Genomic DNA, 21,695 nt, shown 5'->3' on the forward strand with positions numbered 1-21,695 from the left:
AGGGAGGCGGACACACGTCCTGCCAGGGTGGTGGGAGAGGCGGCCTGCACATCCTCCAGGTGGGAGGAGACTCCAGAACTAAATGCCCCCCCCCCCCCGCTCCGCCCCCGGCCCCTCAGGGCACCCTGATGGGGCAGCTGTTCCTCTACACTCGTTCTACTGCTGAGCAGTGATCCACTCAAACTTTGGGTGAAGACCGATCGGTGAGTGGTGTTTCTCCCAGGACTCCGGACCACCAGCTACGAATCAGGGTAGAGGCCGGCTGTAGAGCAAGCTGTCACCCAGCTAGCCATGCCACCCAGGAGGGCTCCAAGGAGCAGACGGTCTCACTCCACAGGTGGTGGGGTCAGGCAAGGACATTTATGGCTGCAGGGGCCTCCTATTTCTTTCACAAACACTTTATCATAAGTGGAAGCAATACACTTATTTTTGTCATTTTACTTCCTAACACTGAAGATAAACATGCATAGATAGCATCACAGACCATCTGAAAGGGACAATAAAAGCACTGTTTTCTAATTCTTCACTTATCAATAAAAAAGCAGGCAGACTTCTTAGTTGTATTTTTATAATCTCCCCAGTTTATTTTGAAAACAATCTTTGCTGCCACAAATCCATATGAATTTTAGATTAGTTACCTCCAAGTGCACAGAAGTTACCTGTATTTGTCTATAAATCAAACAACAAAGAAAGAATACTTAACGTATCAATATTTAAGCATTCCAACATAAAAGAACTTTTCCCAACTTTTTAATAATTTTTTCCCCACCTGAGCTCATCTACATTTGACATTTGGGTCACATAGCATTTAAAAGCAAAACCAGCATACAGTGACTTTCCTTCTGGATGGAATTAAATTTCCAGAGGCAAAATGGTTCAAATGGAAAGAAGCTGACTTCCCTGTGAAATAAACCGGACAGACAGACAAAAACTAGCAAGCATTAAATGTTCTAAAGATGGACACCTAACTCTCTCTCCCACTTTCTACGTCAACGGTGTGCACTGTGAGCTGGGGTGAGCTCCCACGGATGGCCCGCTGGGCTGGATGGGGGCCCTGGCGAGAAGGGGTCATGAGACAGTGGAGGGCATCGTCCCCGTCGGTGGTCCGCAAACTCAGGGAGGAAGAGGCGGAGCTCGTGTGCCCACACGGCCTGAAGGGGATGCTGGAGGTCTCTGTGCTCTGGGGGTCGTGTCCCACGATTTTTGTAACCGGGGCAAAGTGGGAGTTCAACTCGTCAGGAACGCTTTGTGTACCCCACAAACTGGATGAAACATTTCTATTTATCTGCCAAATACGGTAACTGATTTCCATCTACAAGCATTTAAGAAACAGGGTCAACCGAAGAAGCAGCTGCGGCCTCACTGTGGCTCCTGTGGGGCTCGCCGGGGGCCGGGGGCACGGGTGCGACATCAGCAGGCCTTCTCCAGGAAAGCTCTGCAGCACCTCACACACTGCTGGTAGACGGTCTCAAAGTCGGACTCGTTCCCCTGGAAGCACAGGGGGAAGAAGAAGTGAAAGCCGCATGACAAAACGCCCTTAGGAGAGCCTCATCTGGTGCGGCACACGGCAGGGCAGGGCACGGCAGGGCAGGGCGTGCACAGGGGCTCATCTCTGTGCCACCGCCACACAGCAGCGTCACAGCGGAAGGAGAGGTGTACTTACATAATAGGGGTCTTCAATAATAAGCTGTTTCTGTGGATCATAGCTCCCAAGGAGTTCAATTTTAGCTTTGCAGTTTTTAATTTGATTACTCTTTCTATTCAAGTCTCTGTAAAATTGAAACATGAACTTAGTTTTCTGATCTATGGTTTCAAGTTAAACAGGGACATCTGCTAGGGTTTTATGAAACATCCGTATCAAACCCCAGCAAGAGTGACCTGATGTAGAAAGGAAACCAAACCCTCGGTCGACCCGAGTGACCCTCCATATGCCAGGGTTTCTGACTCAGGCGAGAGGGTTTGCAATAGCAGCACATTCTCACGAACACTCTGACGCACGATACGCGCTGCGAGCCGGGCAACAACTACATATGCCCTGTGAAACACACGTTGGAACGATCAAATCAAAAAGCTCCTACTTCAGAGACTAAACAAGGGTGGCAGAAGGGACCTCAAAGAGCCACGTGAACCAAGTGCCCAAGGGCCGCAGATCCCACCTCAGGTGTCCCGACACATGCACCGGGTCTCCCTGTCTAGCCCCGGCTCCTGCGTTTACCCCTCCAGCCTCTGCCCAAGCTGCAGACACAGCTCTCCTGCCACCGCCTCCTCCGCTCCCACCGCGGCAAGAACAGCGGCGACTTTCCAGGCTGCATCTTGATCGTTCCTCCGTTTAGTTAGCAACCCCCACTGAGCACCCAGGATGAGTCAGACCCCGTGCTAGCGAGGGGGAGGCAGACCCCTCCAGCAAGCGAGCGAGCTGGCCTGAAGCGTGGGCTCCGCCAGCTCCGCCCCTGCACTGGGTGCCCACCGACCCCCGGGACTGTGCCAGGAGACAGACCGCAGGAAGTTTCGGCCGGACACCGCTGATGCGGTCAGTACTGTGTCAAGTGAGAAAAATGAGAACAAATCGCCGAAAAACAAAAATAGAAACCACGTATCTCAGTGATGTTCCTGATTCACGGAGACTATCTGTCCGCCACACGTGGAACACCTGTGAATTCGCACGGACTTAAGGCAGCAGGTCCCCGAGGCCACACTGAGGCCACGTCCCGGCCCTTCCGTGTGCTGGCGAGTGCTGACGGCAGCAGGCGGCTGCGGTCTTGGTTCTCAGCGTATTAACACGAAGTCAGTAAAGCTGGCTGTGTGACGAGGGACGCAGTGCCCTGGGCTTACAACTGGGAGTTCTTCATACTCTCTTGACTCATCTAACCTGCAGTGGCTTCAAATTTCTAATGTGCATTGTATTCACTTATTTTGGGCATGACCGCATCGTATCATGTTGTTTGTTAGGTGTAATTCTGTGTTAGCACACGCAGCCCACACTAGACCCTGCGGCCCTGGGGGCAGGCGGCATGAACGCTTTCTCCTCAGCGTTCCCCGGCACCTGGCACTGTGCCAGGTGCACACATCTCAAGAAACACCGAATTCCTTGCTGCCCAAATGCATGCATGTCCCCTGGGGTTCAACAGACACGTAAGGAGATGGGGCACCGTGGGGACTGTGGCTCACGTGAGACCCACAACAGGCTCTGCTGAGGGAAGCTGAGCTCAAACCCCCCCCAGCTCGGCCTGCGCCAGCTGTGAACCCGGGACCCACCCTCTCGGTGCCTCTCCGATTCGACGCGGAACGACGATGTGCAGGGCCCACAACGCACCACATCAGTTGGCCGCTGTTACCTAGTACCCCAGCCTGTCTGCTTCTGCTTTTCAATCAGTTAAGGCAATCAACAATTTAAACAGAGTGAAAAGTTTCCTTGTTGCTGAGTTTCCTCAGTCTTCCTTGCTGCAGGATGGGGGACAGCAGGTATGGGGAGGTTAAGAGGAGAAACACAGTGAAACACCCGTGGCCCAGGAATCACTACAGCGGTGACAGCTTTACCCCACCCTCTGGCAAAACCAGCAATGCCTGACGAGGACCAGGCTGTCCCTTATCTGAGGGCGTGTCTCTTGGTAAACACTCTGGGGAGACAATTCTCAGTTACCTTCTGGACTCTTACTATTGTAAACAGGTAATTGTATATATTGTGACCATCACTTCTATGAAAACTTTACTAAAAAAGTCACTTTAGACAAATTATCTGACCTATTATTAAATCGACAGTTGAATAAAAATACCCTTAAAACATGAGATTACCTTAGATTGCTTTCATCCATACAAAGTATATAATCAAACGTGGCAAAGTCTTCCTTGGTAACCTAAAATTAAATAAGAAGTCAAAAAACAGTGTTTATAACAATCACGTCTAGAGGACCCAAAGCAGTACAAAAAATTTTGCTGTGTTTGAATTTGGTACCCAGTTAAGTTAAATAATTTAGGGTACTTTAAAGTTAGAGTTAACCTATTTTGTAATATTGTATCGCAAAGAAATTTTATACTATTAAGTTCCTTGGAATAATAGTAACATAGTATAATATGTAAACAAAGTTTATACTTCATCTGCGATTTCTTAGTGACAAAGTATAATTCACTTCACATATTAAAATGTCCTACGTCCAACCCCATCAGTGTTTTACTCTATTTTTCCTTGTGCAGGAACGCAATATCCTAGGCCCCAGTGACAAACACCAAACTATAGAGATGGATGGCTGTCCCTGTGGGGCCCTGTGCAGGGCAGGTAACACGCCAGAGGAGATATAAACCAGGCCAGGCCAGGCCAGGCAGAGAGTTCTGGGGGAGGGAGGAAGATATACGTTAAGTAACGTGTTCAGAGAAGAGTCCCTAAGAAGGAAATCTGTGAGTAACTGTATGTAGGACTCGGCTCTCCCGTGAGAACCCATGATCTGAGCAAGACACAAGAAAGGATGCCACTCGGTACTTTCACTGATTCTAACCTGAAAACTTACAAGTTTTCCAACATCACACTCTATCAACAGAAGCCCACTACGATGTAAATGGGAAAATTATTTTAAGATTTTTAACTATTATAAATAATGATGCAATAAGAAAGAAAGGAACATAAACAGGTCACAAAACGAAGGTGAAAATAATTTCTAAGAATGTAATTTCTCAATAATAATCTTCCTCTCTAAAAAAATCCTCTAAAATACAGGAGTACCAGGAAACTCAAAAATAAGATATCAAAACCCTGGTTAAACAGAGCAATGATGCTATTTAACAGCCAGTGTAGTGAACGAATAATAAATATGCTCCTTATTCTGTTAAAAATGTAAGTTTTGGCTGTTAGTATGCATTTGATTAGTTTCTGATACAGTGTGTTACTCAAGTGCTGAGGACTACAAGTTGTTAACATTCCCAAGGTACTATGTTATTTCAAGTTCTATTAGAACAAATACTACACGCTATTTTCACAAAACGGTTTTATGAGAAATTTAATTTAGGATCAAATATTAACATTACTTTTAATTTTAGAATTATTGCAAGTGTAGATAAGACAGTCTTAGAACTGACATCTACCTATAAAATGCATACATGTTTAGATATTAAAATACTTGAGAAAGAATAAGAATACCTATAATTAATATCTTATAAAAAGCCATTTGGGGGCGCCTGGGTGGCTTGATCAGTTAAGCGTCCGACTTCGGCTCAGGTCATGATCTCACGGTCCGTGAGTTCGAGCCCCGCGTTGGGCTTTGTGCTGACAGCTCAGAGCCTGGAGCCTGTTTCAGATTCTGTGTCTCCCTCTCTCTCTGCCCTCCCCTGTTCATGCTCTGTCTCTCTCTGTCTCAAAAATAAATAAACGTTAAAAAAAAAAAAAATTCAAAAAAAAAAAAAAGCCATTTGTGTGCTCCTGTGACGAGGTTTTGAGAGGCCAGAACCCCAAAAGGAGTCCCCGCCATGGGTTATGCGTGGCAATATTTACCACTGAATATTAAATATTTAATACCACTATTAAAAAATGAAAATGGTGAAGAGTGGCCTATTCTGTATTTCTGCAAATCTCTGTAATGTCTGCTTCCTGGAGGACAGACAGGTTCTCCTCTGCGCGTCTGTTACCTGATGTGCAACATGCTGAGTGCGAGTGCACAGTGAACCCAGCCTCACACAACATAAAGGGAGTATTTTCACGGCCACTATAGATAACTGTGGATGCTCTGTGATACTAAAACTCAGTAGTGGTAGTTTCTTAAAGGTTACTTGCAATATAGAACATGGAAACATATCAGTAAATTTTTATTACTTTGTTCAAGTCTACTGGTCAGTCTGACACCTTGAATGGACTCCTTAGCATGTCCGTTTTTTTTTAAGTTTACTTATTTATTTTGAGAGAGACAGAGACAGCACGAGTAGGGGAGGGGAACAGAGAGAGGGGGACAGAGAATCTGAAGCAGGCTCCGCACTGTCAAAGTGGAGCCCGATATGGGGCTCGAACTCACAAACCGTGAGATGGTGACCGGAACAGAATCGAGAGACAGACACTTAAGCGCCTGAGCTACCCAGGCGCCCCTACGCATGTACCATTTTGACCTCATGGACACTTTGAGAATTTGAGGGCAGGGATTCTCAAAGAGGGGGGCAGATGGCAATGTCTGTGGACATCCTGATTGTTATGATGGAGAGGAAAGGGGTGCTCCAGTATCTAGTGGGCAGAGACCAAGGACGCTGCTGAACATCCCAGACCACAGCTGTCAGTACCGCCAAGGTGGAGAGCATACTCTAGATGCGGAGAAGCCTGGGCAAAGGGCCACTGCTGGAAAAGAGAAGCTCCAAGGACCAGGGAGCAGAGAAAAACTGGACACAAGGGCTGACGAGACAAAGACCCCAGAGAGCAGCGAACCTGACGCTCAGAAGCTTTCTTCTCAAACCATTTGCCACATTCTTAAACGACTCATGGCAAAAAGCTAAGAAGCCCCAGGGGGGAGGCTGCAGCTACTCAGGGAGGTGGCAGCTGCCAAAGAGGGCCCTCGGTACACTCCTGGAAGATTCCACAGAGGAGGGGACCAGTCCTTCAAAGCCCATCCTCACAGGGGGACCGACAGTCCATCACAGCCCAGGCCTCACAGGGGGGACCAGTCTACCACAGTCCAGGCCTCACAGGGGGACCAGTCCATCACAGCACAAACCTCACAGAGTCACGACCAGCCTGTGAGAAGGGTAGAAAACGGAGAAGATGACGTAAGAAACTTATGTTCAAGATACAGGTAAGCTGAATCTCTGAAGAGAAAGCCGAGAAGAAAATGTAAGAAGAAAGTAACAAGAATTTTCCAAAACTAACAGAAACCACCACGAGGCAAATTCAGGAAGCATACTTTGGCTTACCATAGTAAAAGTGCTGGAAACAAAGAATCCATAAGGAAAAACCTAAAGACAGCAGAGGAAAATAGAGCAATTTCAAAAAACAGAGACAACTGATTCGATGAATCCAGCCAAGCCGTTAAAGCAGAAATACTATCAATATCTGACCAACTTAGGAGAGCAGAGAAGGAAGGAACATCGCCCGGCCCGTCTCAGGAGGCTACACAACCGGGACGTGTGTGCTGCTGGGTGTGCCCCCCACCCAGGCCTTCCCCAGCAGAACCCTGTAGGTGCTCACCGTGGCATCGCCGACCTAGAAACGCCGCGAGCGCCCATCCGCGGTGGGACGGACACGACCGCGGCGCGACTGTGAACGGCCCCGAAGCGAGAGCTGGGGACGACCGGAGAACCTCCCAGAGAGGAAGGTCCACAGAAAGAGCACACGCTACAGGTCCCACGGCCACAGACATAAAAGGTGGCAAGAATCTGAGCGGTGACCTCTGCAGTGGGGGGAGCGGCCCAGGCCCCGAGGACCACGGACGGCCACGCACGGTCAGGGCTCTGCTGAGAAAAATGTCTAACAAACCAAACGTCCCCACAGACTAACCAGATGTGCGTTCACACACTCAAAAACAAACGAAGCACCCTAAATACGTTTATTAAACCCAGGTGGAAAATATTGGGAAAACTAAAATTTTAAGCAATATGACAGAATAGTTCTCACACAGATAGTGACAACCGCTAAAAGAAAGCCTGTAAACAAGCACAAGATGCTAAAAGGTAACAAAGACCCGAGGGGATGCTAATTTGCAAAGCAAATCTTACCGGTGTTACCAACCAGGAAAAAAAAAAAATCATCCTTGAGAAAATTTTCTTAAAAGCACCAGGGAAAAATAAAAAAGCAAAACAAACAAACAAACAACAGATGATGTGTGAATATTATTCCTAAAACCAGCAATTACAATTCTCCTTTCAAAATTTAAAGTTTCTAGCTTTGTTTTTTAAGACGTGTATTTAAATTTTTCATTTGTACCCCAAATTATATACTCGTATACAAAAAATAATCCAGTCTTAAAAACAGAAAACATGAAAGTGTGACAGCCCATAATTATGAAGGACTTCGAAATCAGCAGGTTCTGTCAACCCTGGAGATTAGAAGGACATGTGATACACAAAATGTTTTCCTGGGGCGCCTGGGTGGTTCAGTCGGTTGAGCATCCGACTTCGGCTCAGGTCACGATCTCGCAGTTGACGAGTTCGAGCCCCAGGTAGGGCTCTGTGCTGATGGCTGGGAGCCTGCTTCAGATTCTGTGTCTCCCTCTCTCTCTCTGCCCCTCCCCTGCTCATGCTCTCTCTCTGTCTCAAAAATAAATGAAACACATTAAAAAAAATGTTTCCTGTCCAATGAAAATTCCATTTAAGAAAACGTCAGGCCCTTAAGGAAGTTAATAACTTAAATAGTAAACTGTTAAACACACAATCAGCTAAAAGCCAGAAATGAGCAGTTCACAGATTCCAGAGTAAACTTTTCTAAGCCAATATAATGTGCATACCCCTGGCTTCTGAGACATCACTAATGCACCAGAAGTGTTTCTACGGCACTTTTGCGAACTTTCTGGCTCACACCTCTGTATGTTTTTATGAAAACAAACAAATAACCCAATGATCAAATTCCTGTTCTACCACTTTGAAGCTGGGTGACCTTTGATAAGTATTTTCTCTCCAGAACTCAGTTTCTTTATCTGCAAAATGGGTTTACCAAAGACTCCCTTCCCTAACAAGGTAATGGAGAGGACAAAAATTGAGATGATCAAAATTAAAAATACAACGCTGTATGGCAAAGCAATTTGAAAAGCTTTAAGTAAAGACATGATTTAGTATAACAATGATTAAAGAGTCTTTGTCCTGTCTTATACAAGGTTCTCCTCCAAACGCGAAGACTAAATTATGGCTCTCACACTGCCAGCCATACTTCTAAATACATATGTTTGACAAGTGATCTTCAAAACATTCAGTGGCTTCTCATTTTAAAGGCCGTGTACACAGCCTGTACATTTTGTTAGGTTGGATACAAAAAGAAGTTAGAAGATTTAGCCAGATGTTTTAAAAATCCAATGAATTCTCCATAAAATAATCATAGTGATAAAGTAGCTTCTCCACGTAACAATGTATGAAGCATTTTGTACCAGAAATGAAGCAGATCTCTTTAGCAACTAGTCCTTGTGGTTGTGGAAGGTTCCAGAGCACACACCTGCAGCAGCCTGCTAGCGAGGGAGCACCACGAGCCTGCCCTGAGCCCTGAGGGCTCACTGATGCTGTGGTGGCATGGAACCCTCACAGTCTCCCCTGTGGTTATGCAAGAGTCCAGAACTGTGCAGCTCAGCTAGCCGCTTACCAGTTCCAGGGGGCTACTCAAATAAGTTAACACGTAAACTCCACTTCCTGTCACACTGGCCGTATTTCAAATGTACCACAGCCTTTACTGGCTTCCACACCGTCTGAGCGGACACAGGAGGGTTTACTGCCCAGCACTCCAGACTCTGAACCCAGGAGTCCAACCGCTGGGATCAGTACCACCCCACATTTCTAAGACACTTCACAGTAGAAAATACATTGTTGTATATGTTCTAGTACTTTATTCTAGCAACAAACTTGGAATGTAACCAGACTAGTCACCAGGAAGATCTCAGAAAATAAAAAGGAGATTCTAACTCCAGCCCTTAGGGAGGGCTCTCTCCAGTATCAATTGCGTGATGATATGTGTATTTCACTAAGTAAATTCCAAGATCACGCACATCTTTCAGAACTGTGGAGTCAGCAGCGAAACAAGAAGGACACACTGTGGCTACTTAAACGGGCCTCAAATAACTGCTCATGCACACGCCAGTGTGGTTAAGCCTCTCACAACTTCACAAGTCACGGGACACCAGTAATAGAAATTAAATGAGAGCTCTGCTACCTGTCGTGCTTTATGGGCTGTGCTAATGCCATGATTTCTGAGGCAGCTCACAGCTCTTGGATCTGGTGACCGGCCCACGTTCCAGTCAGAAACAGCGCCGCTGTCAATGACCCACTGCAACACAGAACACACATGTGCACTTTCAAGTTCCGATACGGTACCTGCCGGGCAACGTGAGTCATGGGAATACCATGCTTCCTCATGCAGTTCTGCCCTCGATAGTCAGGAGGGTTCCCTATTTCATATGTGGATGTCGCTGCACTGTCTATCCTCCACTGCAGGAGAAAAAAAGAATTTTTTTCACAATTTTCTGCCCCAAAGGCATTCGGGTTGGCCTCTTTAAGACAGAGAATGGTACTTACGTTATCTGAAAGATTTTGCTCAGTTACAAGCTTTCTGAAAACTGCTTCTGCAATGGGTGATCGGCAGATGTTACCTTGAAAAGAGGGAGCGCAGAAAGTGGGCATCAGGTCTGATGCAAGGGCAGATGCTGGATCCCCGCAAGCACTTCACCCCGACACCCAGCAACGGCACCTCCCCCAGGAGAGACCGCTGAATGGCAGGACCTCTGGGGAACAGCCGGTCACTCTCCGTCTGTCCAGGTGCTCAAAGTACAAATAGCCAAGATGTCAGAAAAACAATTACTGCCCAAATCATCGTTTTCCAGGTTGCTATCAGTAGCCCAGAAGTGAGTCGTGAAACCAATGAAGTGGGTTGCAAGGAGCCTACTTTAAAATGAAATACAGTAGCATTAAAGATACGGATATCCAAGTATATCGCACATAAGGAGGGATCCTGTTTCATAAGATACACAAGCAAATGGATTCAGCCATAACGGTAGTTCAGCACAAGATTTCACTGCGCGCTCTGTTGCAGGGCCTGCCCCAGTGCCACGGAGCCGGCCGGCTGAAGCAAGGCCGCTGCCCTCCAGGCCAGCAAGTCTGCTCGGAATTTCCGACATCGGCTGCAAGCTCAGGGACCCCCAGGGGCACCCTCGCTTCAGAGCAGCCAGCTACAGACTCAGGGTCCCCACAAGTGCAATAATTCTCTAGAAGAACACGAAAAACTCAGGAAAATGCTAGACTTGGGATTATAGGTTTATAACAAAAAGATTCAAGGCAGAACCAGCCAGAGTTAGAAAGCAGAGGGCAGATTCTGGAGGAGTTTCACACGTGAAGCTTTCTGGTCCTCGGGCACGTGTCACTTTCTCGTCATCCGTGTGGGACAATACCCAGGGCACTGGGGCTTAGCTCACCAGAGCTCCAGTGCCAAGGGCTCACTGAGTGTCATTAAGTAGTCGTGACTGATGAAACTATGGGCCTGAAGCTGAACTCATTCTCTGGCCGCCCCCCACAAGTGCTCACACCCTCAACCAGACTCTCCCTCTCAGTATAAACTGCACAGGGACCTCCTGGAGTAACAAAACACTATTACCGTAGGGAATTCCAAGAGGTTGTACGTTACCACCCAGGACCCGCGACAAAGGCCAGGGAGGGCCTAATTCCTTACTACACTGGGGGAAAAGACAAAAGACATAAAATCTACTCTCAAAATACTTCTACATGTGCCAAGCAATGTGTTACAGAAAACTCAGAGTTAGCTATAGCAAAAACAAGAAAACAAATGTGGACAGACAAGCAGTATACCACAGAAGCACAGGAAATTAAAGATTCTAAAAGCATAAACAAGACAGTAAGAAATTTCTTACCAGGAAAAAAAAAAAGGAAGATTGGAAGGGAGGAGAAGGACCTTTCTGGGCATTTAAGTTAAGGGTTGTATGAACAAGAGAGCAGTGAATGTGTGCCGGAAGGCCTGGTTACAAGGACCTTAACTGTGCCCGGGAGGTGGGCCCAGCAGGTCCAGTGGGAAGGAACGTCCAACAAACATACTCTGCACGTGTCCCACACAGGAGCCCAGCGCTGCGCAGGGCCTGAGGACAAAGGCTCTTCTCACAGTCAGGCAGACAACTGCAAGACACTCAGCCCACAGAGGCCAGCACGAAAACACTAGGACTAGACAGGAACTGAGTTAACAAAACACACACCACTTGACGCATATTAGAATCTTGGGGTTTGTGTTAAGCATGTAGAATTGGATCTTGTAGAGTGTTGTGAAGCACAACTAATTCCCCATTACATGAAACCGACACTGACTTTACTACAATCTTCTTCAGTTTCCACGTTAGTCTTTAATAATGTACTTATAATATTTTTCCCCATAAAGATTGTGGTTTCCACAGCAGTGAAACAAATCTGTCAACCACTCAACCATGAAGGGGAAGACAGGAATTGATCCCCAATGTCCTCTGTAAGCTAGTTTGTACTGTGAAGTTTTTCCTTTACACATTCTGAATTTTGTAGAGTTTTTAAAGCAAGTATCATTCCCACTATGTTAATTATGGTAAGGCTCTGATAGATGTGTAATTGTTTTACTTGTCCCCATGTACCCTGGGAATACTTCTAAAGAGCAACCACTCGACTCAATTTAAGACAACCCTTGTTATTTTGAAACTCTAGAATAGATGCTTACAATCTCACATCTAAAGACATAATTAAGACTAGTCTCACCCCTTTACAAATAATTATTAAACAGCTTAGTTTCCCCACAAGACAAAACCTAGGGTTATTTACTGCCTTAAAGTTAAGGCATATTCACCCAAAATTACTTTTTTTCCCCAGAGAGTTCTATTTACAGCAAGGTATGAATAAGTATAGATGGGAAAAAATTACTACCACAAAAATTAGAAGTCATACTACTTATAAAATCAGCAGAATCCTGCTTCCTTGTAACTTGCTCTCTTTATTTCAAAAGTTGATATCACCAATTATTTAAAAACAGAGCTCATGAGTAAAACACAGTAATGCAGGTTTCATCTATGGAAAAGTTCTAAAAACTTAAAATGTCATCTTCAGATTTCTTTGGAAAAAAGATCTGTGAAGTCTCAAGTTTTGTTGTTGTTTTTTTTTTTTCCAAATTAGGCAGATAATTCATACTCGTACTGCACACCTTTATTTCAAGGACTGAGACTCACAAAAGAAAAAAATGAAATTCTCCAAGGGTAGGGGCTGTGTCTCTTACCTTGAGCCACAACCCCCCACAGTGTACAGCACAAATGAAGTATCAATAAATGTCAATTAATTGTTTGAAAGAGGTAACCTGGCACCACTAATGTTATCATTTCCAACCACACTGGCTGTGGCACAAACACCAGTGCCTTCGACAGTAAGGCACCATCTCTACCGCACAAAACACGGAACGTTCAATCATCTTTCCAAACTAAGCACTGCAGTTCTTTCTTGCCATTAGCCTTACCCATGAAAACATCTGACGGTTCTCTCTACACTTCAGTGTGAAAAGAGCCTTACAATTAAATGCTTTGAAGGAATACATTTTTTACATTTCAAAAACATACCATTCTTATTGCTCTAAGTACAGGCCATCATGGGAAAAGGCCTTCATCAGGCCCTCAAGTCTGCCCAGAACTTGACCCCTCCCCCGCCCCCACCAGTGAGGCCCTCTCTGGTCCAGCACATGCCCCTCTGCACCCCTGGTCTCACCCCTCTCCAGTGTAATCTCAACGCAGCAGCTGAACACTTCTTTCTAAGTGTCCCTCTGCTCAATGGCTTAATCCTCCAGTGGCCTGTGTCCTTCAGAGTAAGCCCACGTCCTCACAGGCCTCACCAGATCTGTCCTGTGTAGGCCCTAAAACAGCATCTAAAAACTAGGATTCATTGCTCAGCACCTTTATTATGTATGGCTCCCGGAGCCAAGAATAATTTTTACCTTTTTAAACAGTTAAAAAAACTCAAAAGTAGAATAATACCTTGTGACACGAGAAAATTACATGGAATTCAAATTGCGGTGTCCATAAAGTTATACTGGAACACAGCCAAATGTTATTGCTTATGTATTGTCTAGGTCTGCTTGTGAAAAGTACCAAATATTTACTTTCTGGCTCTTCACATAAGGGGTTCACAGACTCCTGCCCCCGAGCACTCATTTTATGTAAGGAATTCGCTTTCCTATGCATCCAGAATGGTTCTAGTTATGTATTCATGGTGGCATTCAAATTACCTTCAAGAGCCTTCAGGTACAGAGGAAGGTCTGGCTGAAAAGGCTCCTGGGTCTCCAGGCCAGTGTTTCCCTGCCAATATGAACGGGACCAGCACTCTCACCGCAAAACTGTCCACCCACTTTCTCCTGGGCCCAGGACACTTTTCCAAAGATCCAAGGCTTGTGTTCTCACCTCTTCCAAGTCTTTGCCCAAATGTCACCTTATAGATGAGGCCATCCCTGACCCAGGCTTGCAGAGTGGGCCGGGCAGGTGAGAGGGGTCATGGCAGAGAAAGGACCTCGCTTGGAGGGTGGGCTGGGCACGGGAGGGGACCCGGCTAGGAGAGCGGGCCCAGCAGGTGAGCGGCGCGGAGAAACAGCCCCGGGGCGCTCCATCCCACCCTCCCCGCCCTCCTCCCGATCGCCGTCCCTGGCCCAGCGACGAACCCCAAACGGCACGAGACCCACCCCGACCCTTCGGGAAAGCCAGAATGGGGCTAGATCACGTCGGCTCACCCAGACACACGAACAGCACAGACTTGGACACCGGCTCGGCCATCTTCCCGCGCTCACACCCAGGTGCCCACTGAGCGCGTAGGAACTTCTCCCGCGCAACGCAGGCGCACCTCGAGCGTCGCGCCCTCCGCGCCTGCGCAGTCCTGCCTCCCTGGGCAAGGGTCCGGGCCGTGCGCCTGCGCAGTACGGTGGCGGAGGGCGGAGCGTCACTGGAGGACGGAAGAGGTTCCGCGGGGAGGGGGCGGTGTGGGGGCGGGGCGGGGGCGGTGTGGGGGCGGGGCGGGGGCGGTGTGGGGGCGGGGCCCGGGGGGGAGGTCAGGAGGCGGAGGAGGGGCCTCAGGGAGGAGGACGGGCGTCGAGCGGAGGGGCGGAGTGGGGGGGCGGGGCCGTGAGTCACCTGGAAGGGGGAGGGTCCCAACGGGGGCTGATTGAGGTCCCGGGCTCTGCGCACGGATCATCTCGGGGTGGGGGAGGGCGCCCGGTGCGCATGGTGAGGGTGCGCGGACGACTGACCGATGCTAGAGGGGTCCTGAGCGGGTGCCCGAGGGTCTGCGGAGTGTAAGGGTCCCCGCGGGGCGGGTCAGGCCTCTCCCTCCTTGGCTTCAGGTGAACGACCCCCCCAGACCTGGGCTCCCTCCCCTGACCTGGTTCCACCGCTCCAGACCTGGCCCCCCAAGACCTGGCCCCCCTCAGACCTGGGCTTCCCCCAAGACCTGGGCCTCCCCTCAGACCTGGGCCCCCCAGACCTGGGCCTGCCCCCAGACCTGCCCACCCCCAGACTTGGGCCCCCCCAAGACCTGGGCCGCGCGGCCCAAACGCAAGGCCCGCGATCAGGGGTTGAGCGGAGTCCGCTCGGGACCAGGGAGCATTCCCCGGGCCCCCGAGACACCTGCCTCGCCCTGACCCCCAGTGCTCAGGTCACACACAACCCTCTGCCTGGCGACAGGGCCCTGGGCTGGGGGACCCAACTGTTAAAGACTGGACGCCTTAGAAGCCGCCCTGGGAGGGACGCGGTGAAGTCAGAAATCCCGTGACCGCGCCGTGCTTTCGTCGGGGGTGTATGTGGCGGGTGCTTCGTCCTGGCAAAAGTGGAGTGTTCACCTGCCCCTTACCTGTGTCAGGTGTGCACCTGGCCAGGCGGTCCCCGCCCCGGGAGGCGGGGCCGAGCCAAGGGCGCTCTTCCTCTTCCTGGGGAGGTGTCGGCCGCTCGAGGGGCGCCGGAGGACCAGGCTCTGGGGTCACAAGTGAGTACAGGTGTGGGTGACGCCGCCGAGCCGCACCTAGAGTCGGGGACCCCCCCCCCCACCTCTCCCCTTTAGAAAGTTTGGCTGCAGAGGGTCAAAGGCTGGGGAAGAGGGAGGGAGAAAGGAGGGCGTCCGGGGATTTTGCTGTTGAGTATTATTAACAGGTCATTCCGCAAACTGTCAAAAATTAACCAATTCTGTAGACTCGTCCACAGGTGTTTCCGTACATAGAAAAGCTCTTGCTAAGTTTTAATTTTGGCTACTGTAATTCATTTTATGTCACTTGTAATTAATGTTTGAAAGGCACTTACTACTCTTTTTCGTCCCAATTTGTTTCAATAAGTGACTCTCTAGAGCCGTGCGGTGCTGTGGGTGCGAGGTGAGCTTGACTGGCGGGGGCAGGAAGTCAGCAGGGCGCCCCGGGTCCCCTGTGAGGTTCCGGGCCCTGCATGCGACCACTTGGCCCTCCCTGCGATCAGCCAAGCCAAGCCGTTTGGGGCACCTCCTGTGGTAAGGGGATCTCTGAGCAGAGAGGCAGTGGATAGGTCCCTAGCTCTGGGGGCACCGGATGTCTGCGGGGCTCCCTGCCGCGGTGGGCTTTCCTATTTTAACAAGTGCGACAGTGCTCTGAACGGGTAGGTGACCACAGGGAAGTGACATGTACCTGCTGGCCTGAAACATACCTGTTTCACTTCAACAAATGTTTCAGTGTTGTCACTGCTGCCAGAAGGGCTGAGTTGGAAAGAATGACACAGACCTGGGCCCCTTGCCCCCAGGGAGTAATCTGATGGGCCCAGACCGTTCTACTGGTAGGAGAGAAGGTGTTCAGGTTTTGTTCTGCTTACAGAACATGCGCGTCCTGCATTCTTGTTCTCAGGAATGTTTTTATTGAGATGTGGGAGAGGCCTAGTTAATAATAAGTTAGAAGGTATGTATTACATGCACAATGGAGAAATCACAGGTCTCCGGGTGCCCTTTCCTTCCTTGTGTGGGCCTGCTCTTGGAACACCTGTGGAGTGCCTTACTTCTGAGGTGTCCGCAAATTACTATGTTGAAGGTTAGAATAATCAAATAAGTTATAGCTTCCATCCTGTTGATCTTGTTTAAATTAAGGAGAATTGGTTGTTTGGTTTACTAACGTCCTATTTATTTTTTTAAGTTTATTTATTTTGAGAGATAGAGAGCGTGTGTGTATGTGCACCAGTGGAGGAGGGACAGAGAGAGAGAGGGAGAGAGAGAATCCCAAACAGGACCCGAACCGCCTGATGCTGGGCTCAAACTCATGAACCATGAGATCATGACTTGAGCAGAAACCAAGAGCTGGAGGCTTAGCCGACCTAGCCACCCAGGCGCCCCTACCGACATTCTAATTAAACAAAAGTTTCTGTAAAATGAGAAAATACTAACCTCATCTTTTGTAAGATTAAAAAATAATAATCTTTCCTCATCAAGAGTGATGTGATCCTTTTATTCCACTTAGGAAGCATTTACTCTCAGGACAGCTCTCACTCTTTGGAAATAGGATGCGGGGCTTCAAAAGGGAAGCTGGTATGGGTCCAAGGGAAATAGGGCTGGCTGTGTTGCTGGAATGACTGCTGGTCACAGAAGTCCTTCTGCATATTGCCTTGTTTGACATCGTCGTATGCAACTTAAAACCTAAGCACGCTGAATTTTCTATTTTGGGAAGAGTCCATTTTTTTTCACCAAATGATCAGACCAGAGTGGCATGTGTGGTCCTGCTCTGGATGAGGATCACTTTTTAGTTTGAGAAAAGATAAAAGTGAGTGTACATCAAGGGTTTCCTAAAGCTGAAGGTTAAGTGCTCACCGCTCCCTACCCTTTGTCTCCCATCTGCAGCCTGTGGTTGGGGGAGGAGAAAGGAAGCTTAGGGTACACTAATGTTCCGGGTTCAAATGCTCAATTTGGTTTAAAGTTTGGACTGCAAGGCTGCTGATGTGAGCAGAGAGACCGGTTTTGATTTCTGGAACTGACAAGTTTTGTCCCTTGAGTCAAAGGAAGAAGTTAAACCAAGGCCACAGAAAGATAAGAATCAGTTGAAGAAACAATGACCGGCCTTAGTTGTCTGGCGGTGGCTTTCAAGACCACAGTGTTCTAACAAAGCTTCCAAGCTCAGGTCATTATGTCAAAGCCCTTTAAAAAATTACTTGGTTGCGTGAAGGTTTTTTTTTTTTTTTTTTTTTTTTATTTTGGCAAAGATTTAATTAATTTATTCTATATATTTCCTTTGCAGCTTTCTACTTACTTTGATTTTGGTTGGGGTTTTATCAATTCAGTGAATTAACCTTTATTTCATGTTAGTTGTAAGGCTTAATAATTTGGTTAATATCTAATTAATGGACATTTGGAAAACCATTTCTAAACTTGCAAACTTTTCCTATAGGTACCTCTCTCATAGTCCAGAGTCCACTGGGGAAAATATTTTAGTGGACGCTGGCTGATATGAAGGAAAGTTGGGAAACCCTGGTCCTGAGTCCAGGGCGGGGGTGGAAATGCTTGAAAGTGGTCAGTTTATAAGTTACTCTAAGCAGGGGTCTCAGGATTCTGTTTTGCAGGGATCCAGCCCCTAGTTTATGGCCCATGATCAATATGGAAATTATTTCCACAGCTTAAGCTTGTTTCAAGCTTTTGAAGTTTCCAAAGTAAACATTTTCTCCCCAGTATCTTAGAAACTCTTAATTAAAAAAAAAGTATCTTAGTATAGACATTTTCAAATATTTTAATCGCTTTTTTTAAAGCTTATTTATTTAGAAAGAGCATGTGCACAGGAGGGGCAGAGAGAGAAACAGAGACAGAGACAGAGAGAGGGAGAGAGAAGATCCCAAGCAGACACTGTGCGGTCAGTGTGGAGCCCGACTCGGGGCTTGAACCCATGAACTGTGAGGTCGTCACCTGAGCTGAAATCAAGAGTCAGACGTTTAACCAACAAGCCACCCAGGTGCCCCTTAATCACTTTTTCAAGAACATTTTAATCTAAATTTCTTAGCTTGAGGTGTGGCAGCCAGTCACTCTTAGGAGGACATTCAAATATTCATGGAGAGTTTGCTTTGGCTTGGGATTCAGGAGACAAGACTTTTGTGCATGTCCAGTCGAAAGGCTTCTTTAGCAACGAATGACCTGTGTCGTTATACCTTTAGTGGTATAATAAGGCCAACATTCTGACCAGACCATGCTCTCTCTATACCTTATGGCACAGCAGAGGAAAAGTGGGTGAGCCATGAGTTGATGCTGAGGACAGGAACTAAGATTTATATCTAAGTTGTTATTATTATTTGTTGGCTCTGACAGAGAAATTCACTATATTTAGCTATGACTAAGCAATATGATTTTATCAGCAATTTAATAGGATCTGTGCTATTAAAGCAAATTAGCCATTGTCTTCCATAGTTCAGCCGAACACGAAGGCATCCTGACCAAGACCAGGCCTGTCAACCCCTGGTTCACGGCTACGAGGGCTCACAGACCACACTGCATCTGAATTCCCAAGTCTGATAGCCCCCTTCCCGTGTTTACAAAAAAGGCTGCGACCTTTGCCCGCAGCAGGATGTTTGCAATAGCAGCTCTCAACTGTGGAATTTGCTTATTTGACTGGTTTAATTCTGCTTGCTTGATAGGGTTCACAGCAGAAAGTCTTCTGGGGGTAAGATTTATGTACTATTTACTATGTTTTAGTTGCATGTGTCAGAAAATCTGATCCAAATTGGCGTTAGCAGAAAAGGAAAACATACTGGTCCATGTGACTGAACAGTCCAGAGCTGCTGTGGCTTTAGCTGTTGCCCAGTCCGAGGCTCCAGCAGGGTCAGCAGAGCCCAGATTCCATCTGCAACTCTGGTCAAGTGCCCTTCTGTGTGGCTTTGCTCTCAGGCTCTCCCCTTGTGGTGATAAAATGTTGTAGCAGGTCCACATGGAAGCGCCTGGGAGAGGGGAGTTCTGCAGCTACGCACAAGCGCTTGGTGAGATGCAGATAGCAGATCAGCTTTGGTTTGAAGCTCTGATGTGGCAGGAGATTTGTTCTGACTTTCAGACTTGGGTCACCTGCTCAGTGCAGGATCAGTGAAACAGACAAACCGTGACGGTTCTGAAATAAGAGACATAGATGTTCAGCAGCAGAAGGAACACATTTCTGCCACAGGTTACCGATCGACTTCAGTATTTTGTATGGAGAATCGAGACATATGAACAAGGCACTGTAGGGTGCAGAGGTCAGTGACATATGCTGCTTCTGCCCTGGAAGGATTGTAGTTTAGTGGTGGAAAAATGAAAAGGTGAGAACATGAAGTGGAAAGAAAACCCGTTGGGTGGGCGTAAGCCTCAAATCACAAACTCGAGTGCCGAAATGGGAACATGTATCACGAGCCTTCATTTTCTACCAGGCGTGGCTGTCTTCGTTCTCTCTGGTGGCAGTCACGTTTTAGAGTGGCCCCAGGTCTGGGCTACCACTGGCCACTCATTTAGCTTTTGGTGTGCAGTTACTACTAATCCTGAAGATGCTGCTACGCTGGCCCTTGCTGCATTCGAAAGGCTCTGACAGTCCAGTCTGCTGGAGCATTGCCCAGGTTCCTCCTGGGAGCAGAACTGCCCGCCCACGCCTTCTGGGTCAGCAGGACCTTGGTGCGGGAGCCACATCGGCCCTGCGCATGCACGGAGCTGAGGCACTCTGCCCACTGGTCTCGTGGCGTCAGCCCTCCTTGGGTTTCCTTCTCTTTTCTCATCCCCCTGCTCTTTAGAGGACCTGGAGAGGACGGACCTGGAGAGGACTGCTTTAGGGTGCTACACCATCAACCTGTCCCTTGTTTCCCTCTGGCCCCCTCTCTCATAAGGTCTGGGAAATGCTACAGAGGTTGAGAGGCAGGGAAATTTTGCTATTACTTAGCACATTTTCCTCTAAACCCATTGTATTTTGTATGCAAGTGAACTGTATCTAGTCCTCACAGGGATTTGACCTTCAGTTCCCAAAAGCCACACAAATACTTTAGCATTTAACACATATTTATTGGGCACTTAGCTATATGTCATTGTGGCATGTGCTGGAGATATTACAGTTAATAAAATAAAATAGTCAATGTGCTTACCCCATGGGGCTCACATTGTAGTGAAGGATATGTACAAGAAAGATCAGATGGATAGGTGGGTGTGTAGGTAGGTAGGCAGACAGACAGACAAACAGATGATAGATACAGACAGATAGATATAATTGATTGACAGATAAATAGAATAGATATGGATGCAGACAGATATATATGGCTAACAGACAAAGCAGTGATATAGGCCATGGTGCAGACTAAATATGATGGGAAAACTTTGAGGGGTGTAAGCAGTGGGGGACTGCTATCTTAGCTATTACTTAGACGGAACATTTTTTTTGCAGAAATTACCATAGGGGCTCAAGACTAGGAACAGAGAAAGCAACCAGGAGACTTTGAATAGACACAAGAATTTATATTCTTTGGGCCAGGCTGCTGGTAGGGAGGAGTGAGATATAATCAGATCTTGAGCATATGTTAAAGGTTTATATTCTGATAGGGTGTGCCAACGGATTGGTGTGGCCGTGAGAGTGACAGAGAAGTCACAGTTAGGCCAGGTTTTGAGTGTGAGCTCCCGGAGGGATAAAGCCTGCCTGGAGAGAAGGCTCAGGGAGAAGGTGAGGAGAAGGGAGGGCATCACAGGCAGCTTTGTATAATTTGAACGGCTTACTTGACACTTCATGCCAAGATGGAGAAAGTAATTGATGATATCGTGAGTCTGGAATTTAGGGGAAGGTTAAAGAGTAGATAAAACCTGGAGATTGTCAGAGATAAGTGGTGCTTGCAGTTACAGGACCTGAGATCTGAGTGTAAATGGAAAAGGATGGGGCCAGGGGGACAAGAGGGTCTTGGCGTCAGGGGATCAAGGCAGCGCTAACAGCCTTGGTGGCTGCTGGGTCCTTGTGAGGCCACCGAACCAGATGTGGGGGCAGGTGTGTTCCTGTGCTCTTCAGCTCATGGACTGGTTTGTGTGAGCCACAGTGGAGGGGCTCTGCCTGCCGCCTCGGGAAGGGACAGTCCCTCCAGGAC

At 47.7% G+C, this 21,695-nt stretch overlaps 2 protein-coding genes across 4 annotated transcripts in view; one reads left to right on the forward strand and one right to left on the reverse strand.

Moving 5' to 3' along the window:
* Positions 1-558: 558 nt before the first annotated feature.
* On the reverse strand, positions 559-14,501 carry ACP1 (acid phosphatase 1). Of its 3 annotated transcripts, none has more exons than XM_030311747.1 (6): positions 14,381-14,501; positions 10,174-10,247; positions 9,973-10,086; positions 3,793-3,854; positions 1,664-1,769; positions 559-1,488 (listed from the first exon to the last, which is right to left on the reverse strand). In XM_030311747.1, exons 1-6 carry the CDS (start codon positions 14,421-14,423, stop codon positions 1,411-1,413), a joined length of 477 nt encoding a protein of 158 aa, XP_030167607.1. In that variant the 5' UTR covers positions 14,424-14,501; the 3' UTR covers positions 559-1,410. The 3 variants fall into 3 exon arrangements, with proteins under 3 accessions (XP_030167607.1, XP_030167605.1, XP_030167606.1); XM_030311745.1 differs by lacking the exon at positions 9,973-10,086 and adding an exon at positions 9,812-9,925 and having other exon boundaries at positions 14,381-14,490; XM_030311746.1 differs by lacking the exons at positions 559-1,488; positions 1,664-1,769 and having other exon boundaries at positions 9,812-10,086; positions 14,381-14,499.
* An 864-nt stretch (positions 14,502-15,365) lies between these two features.
* The window catches only part of SH3YL1 (SH3 and SYLF domain containing 1), a 40,139-nt gene continuing 33,809 nt past the window's right edge, over positions 15,366-21,695 (forward strand). The window contains exon 1 of the mRNA XM_030311744.2: positions 15,366-15,624. Coding sequence (XP_030167604.1) covers positions 15,441-15,624 — 184 coding nt within the window. The 5' untranslated portion in view covers positions 15,366-15,440. The remainder of the gene's footprint in view (positions 15,625-21,695) is intronic.

The sequence above is a fragment of the Lynx canadensis genome, chromosome A3, assembly GCF_007474595.2.
Source record: "Lynx canadensis isolate LIC74 chromosome A3, mLynCan4.pri.v2, whole genome shotgun sequence".
In the NCBI taxonomy this organism is placed as follows: domain Eukaryota; kingdom Metazoa; phylum Chordata; class Mammalia; order Carnivora; family Felidae; genus Lynx; species Lynx canadensis.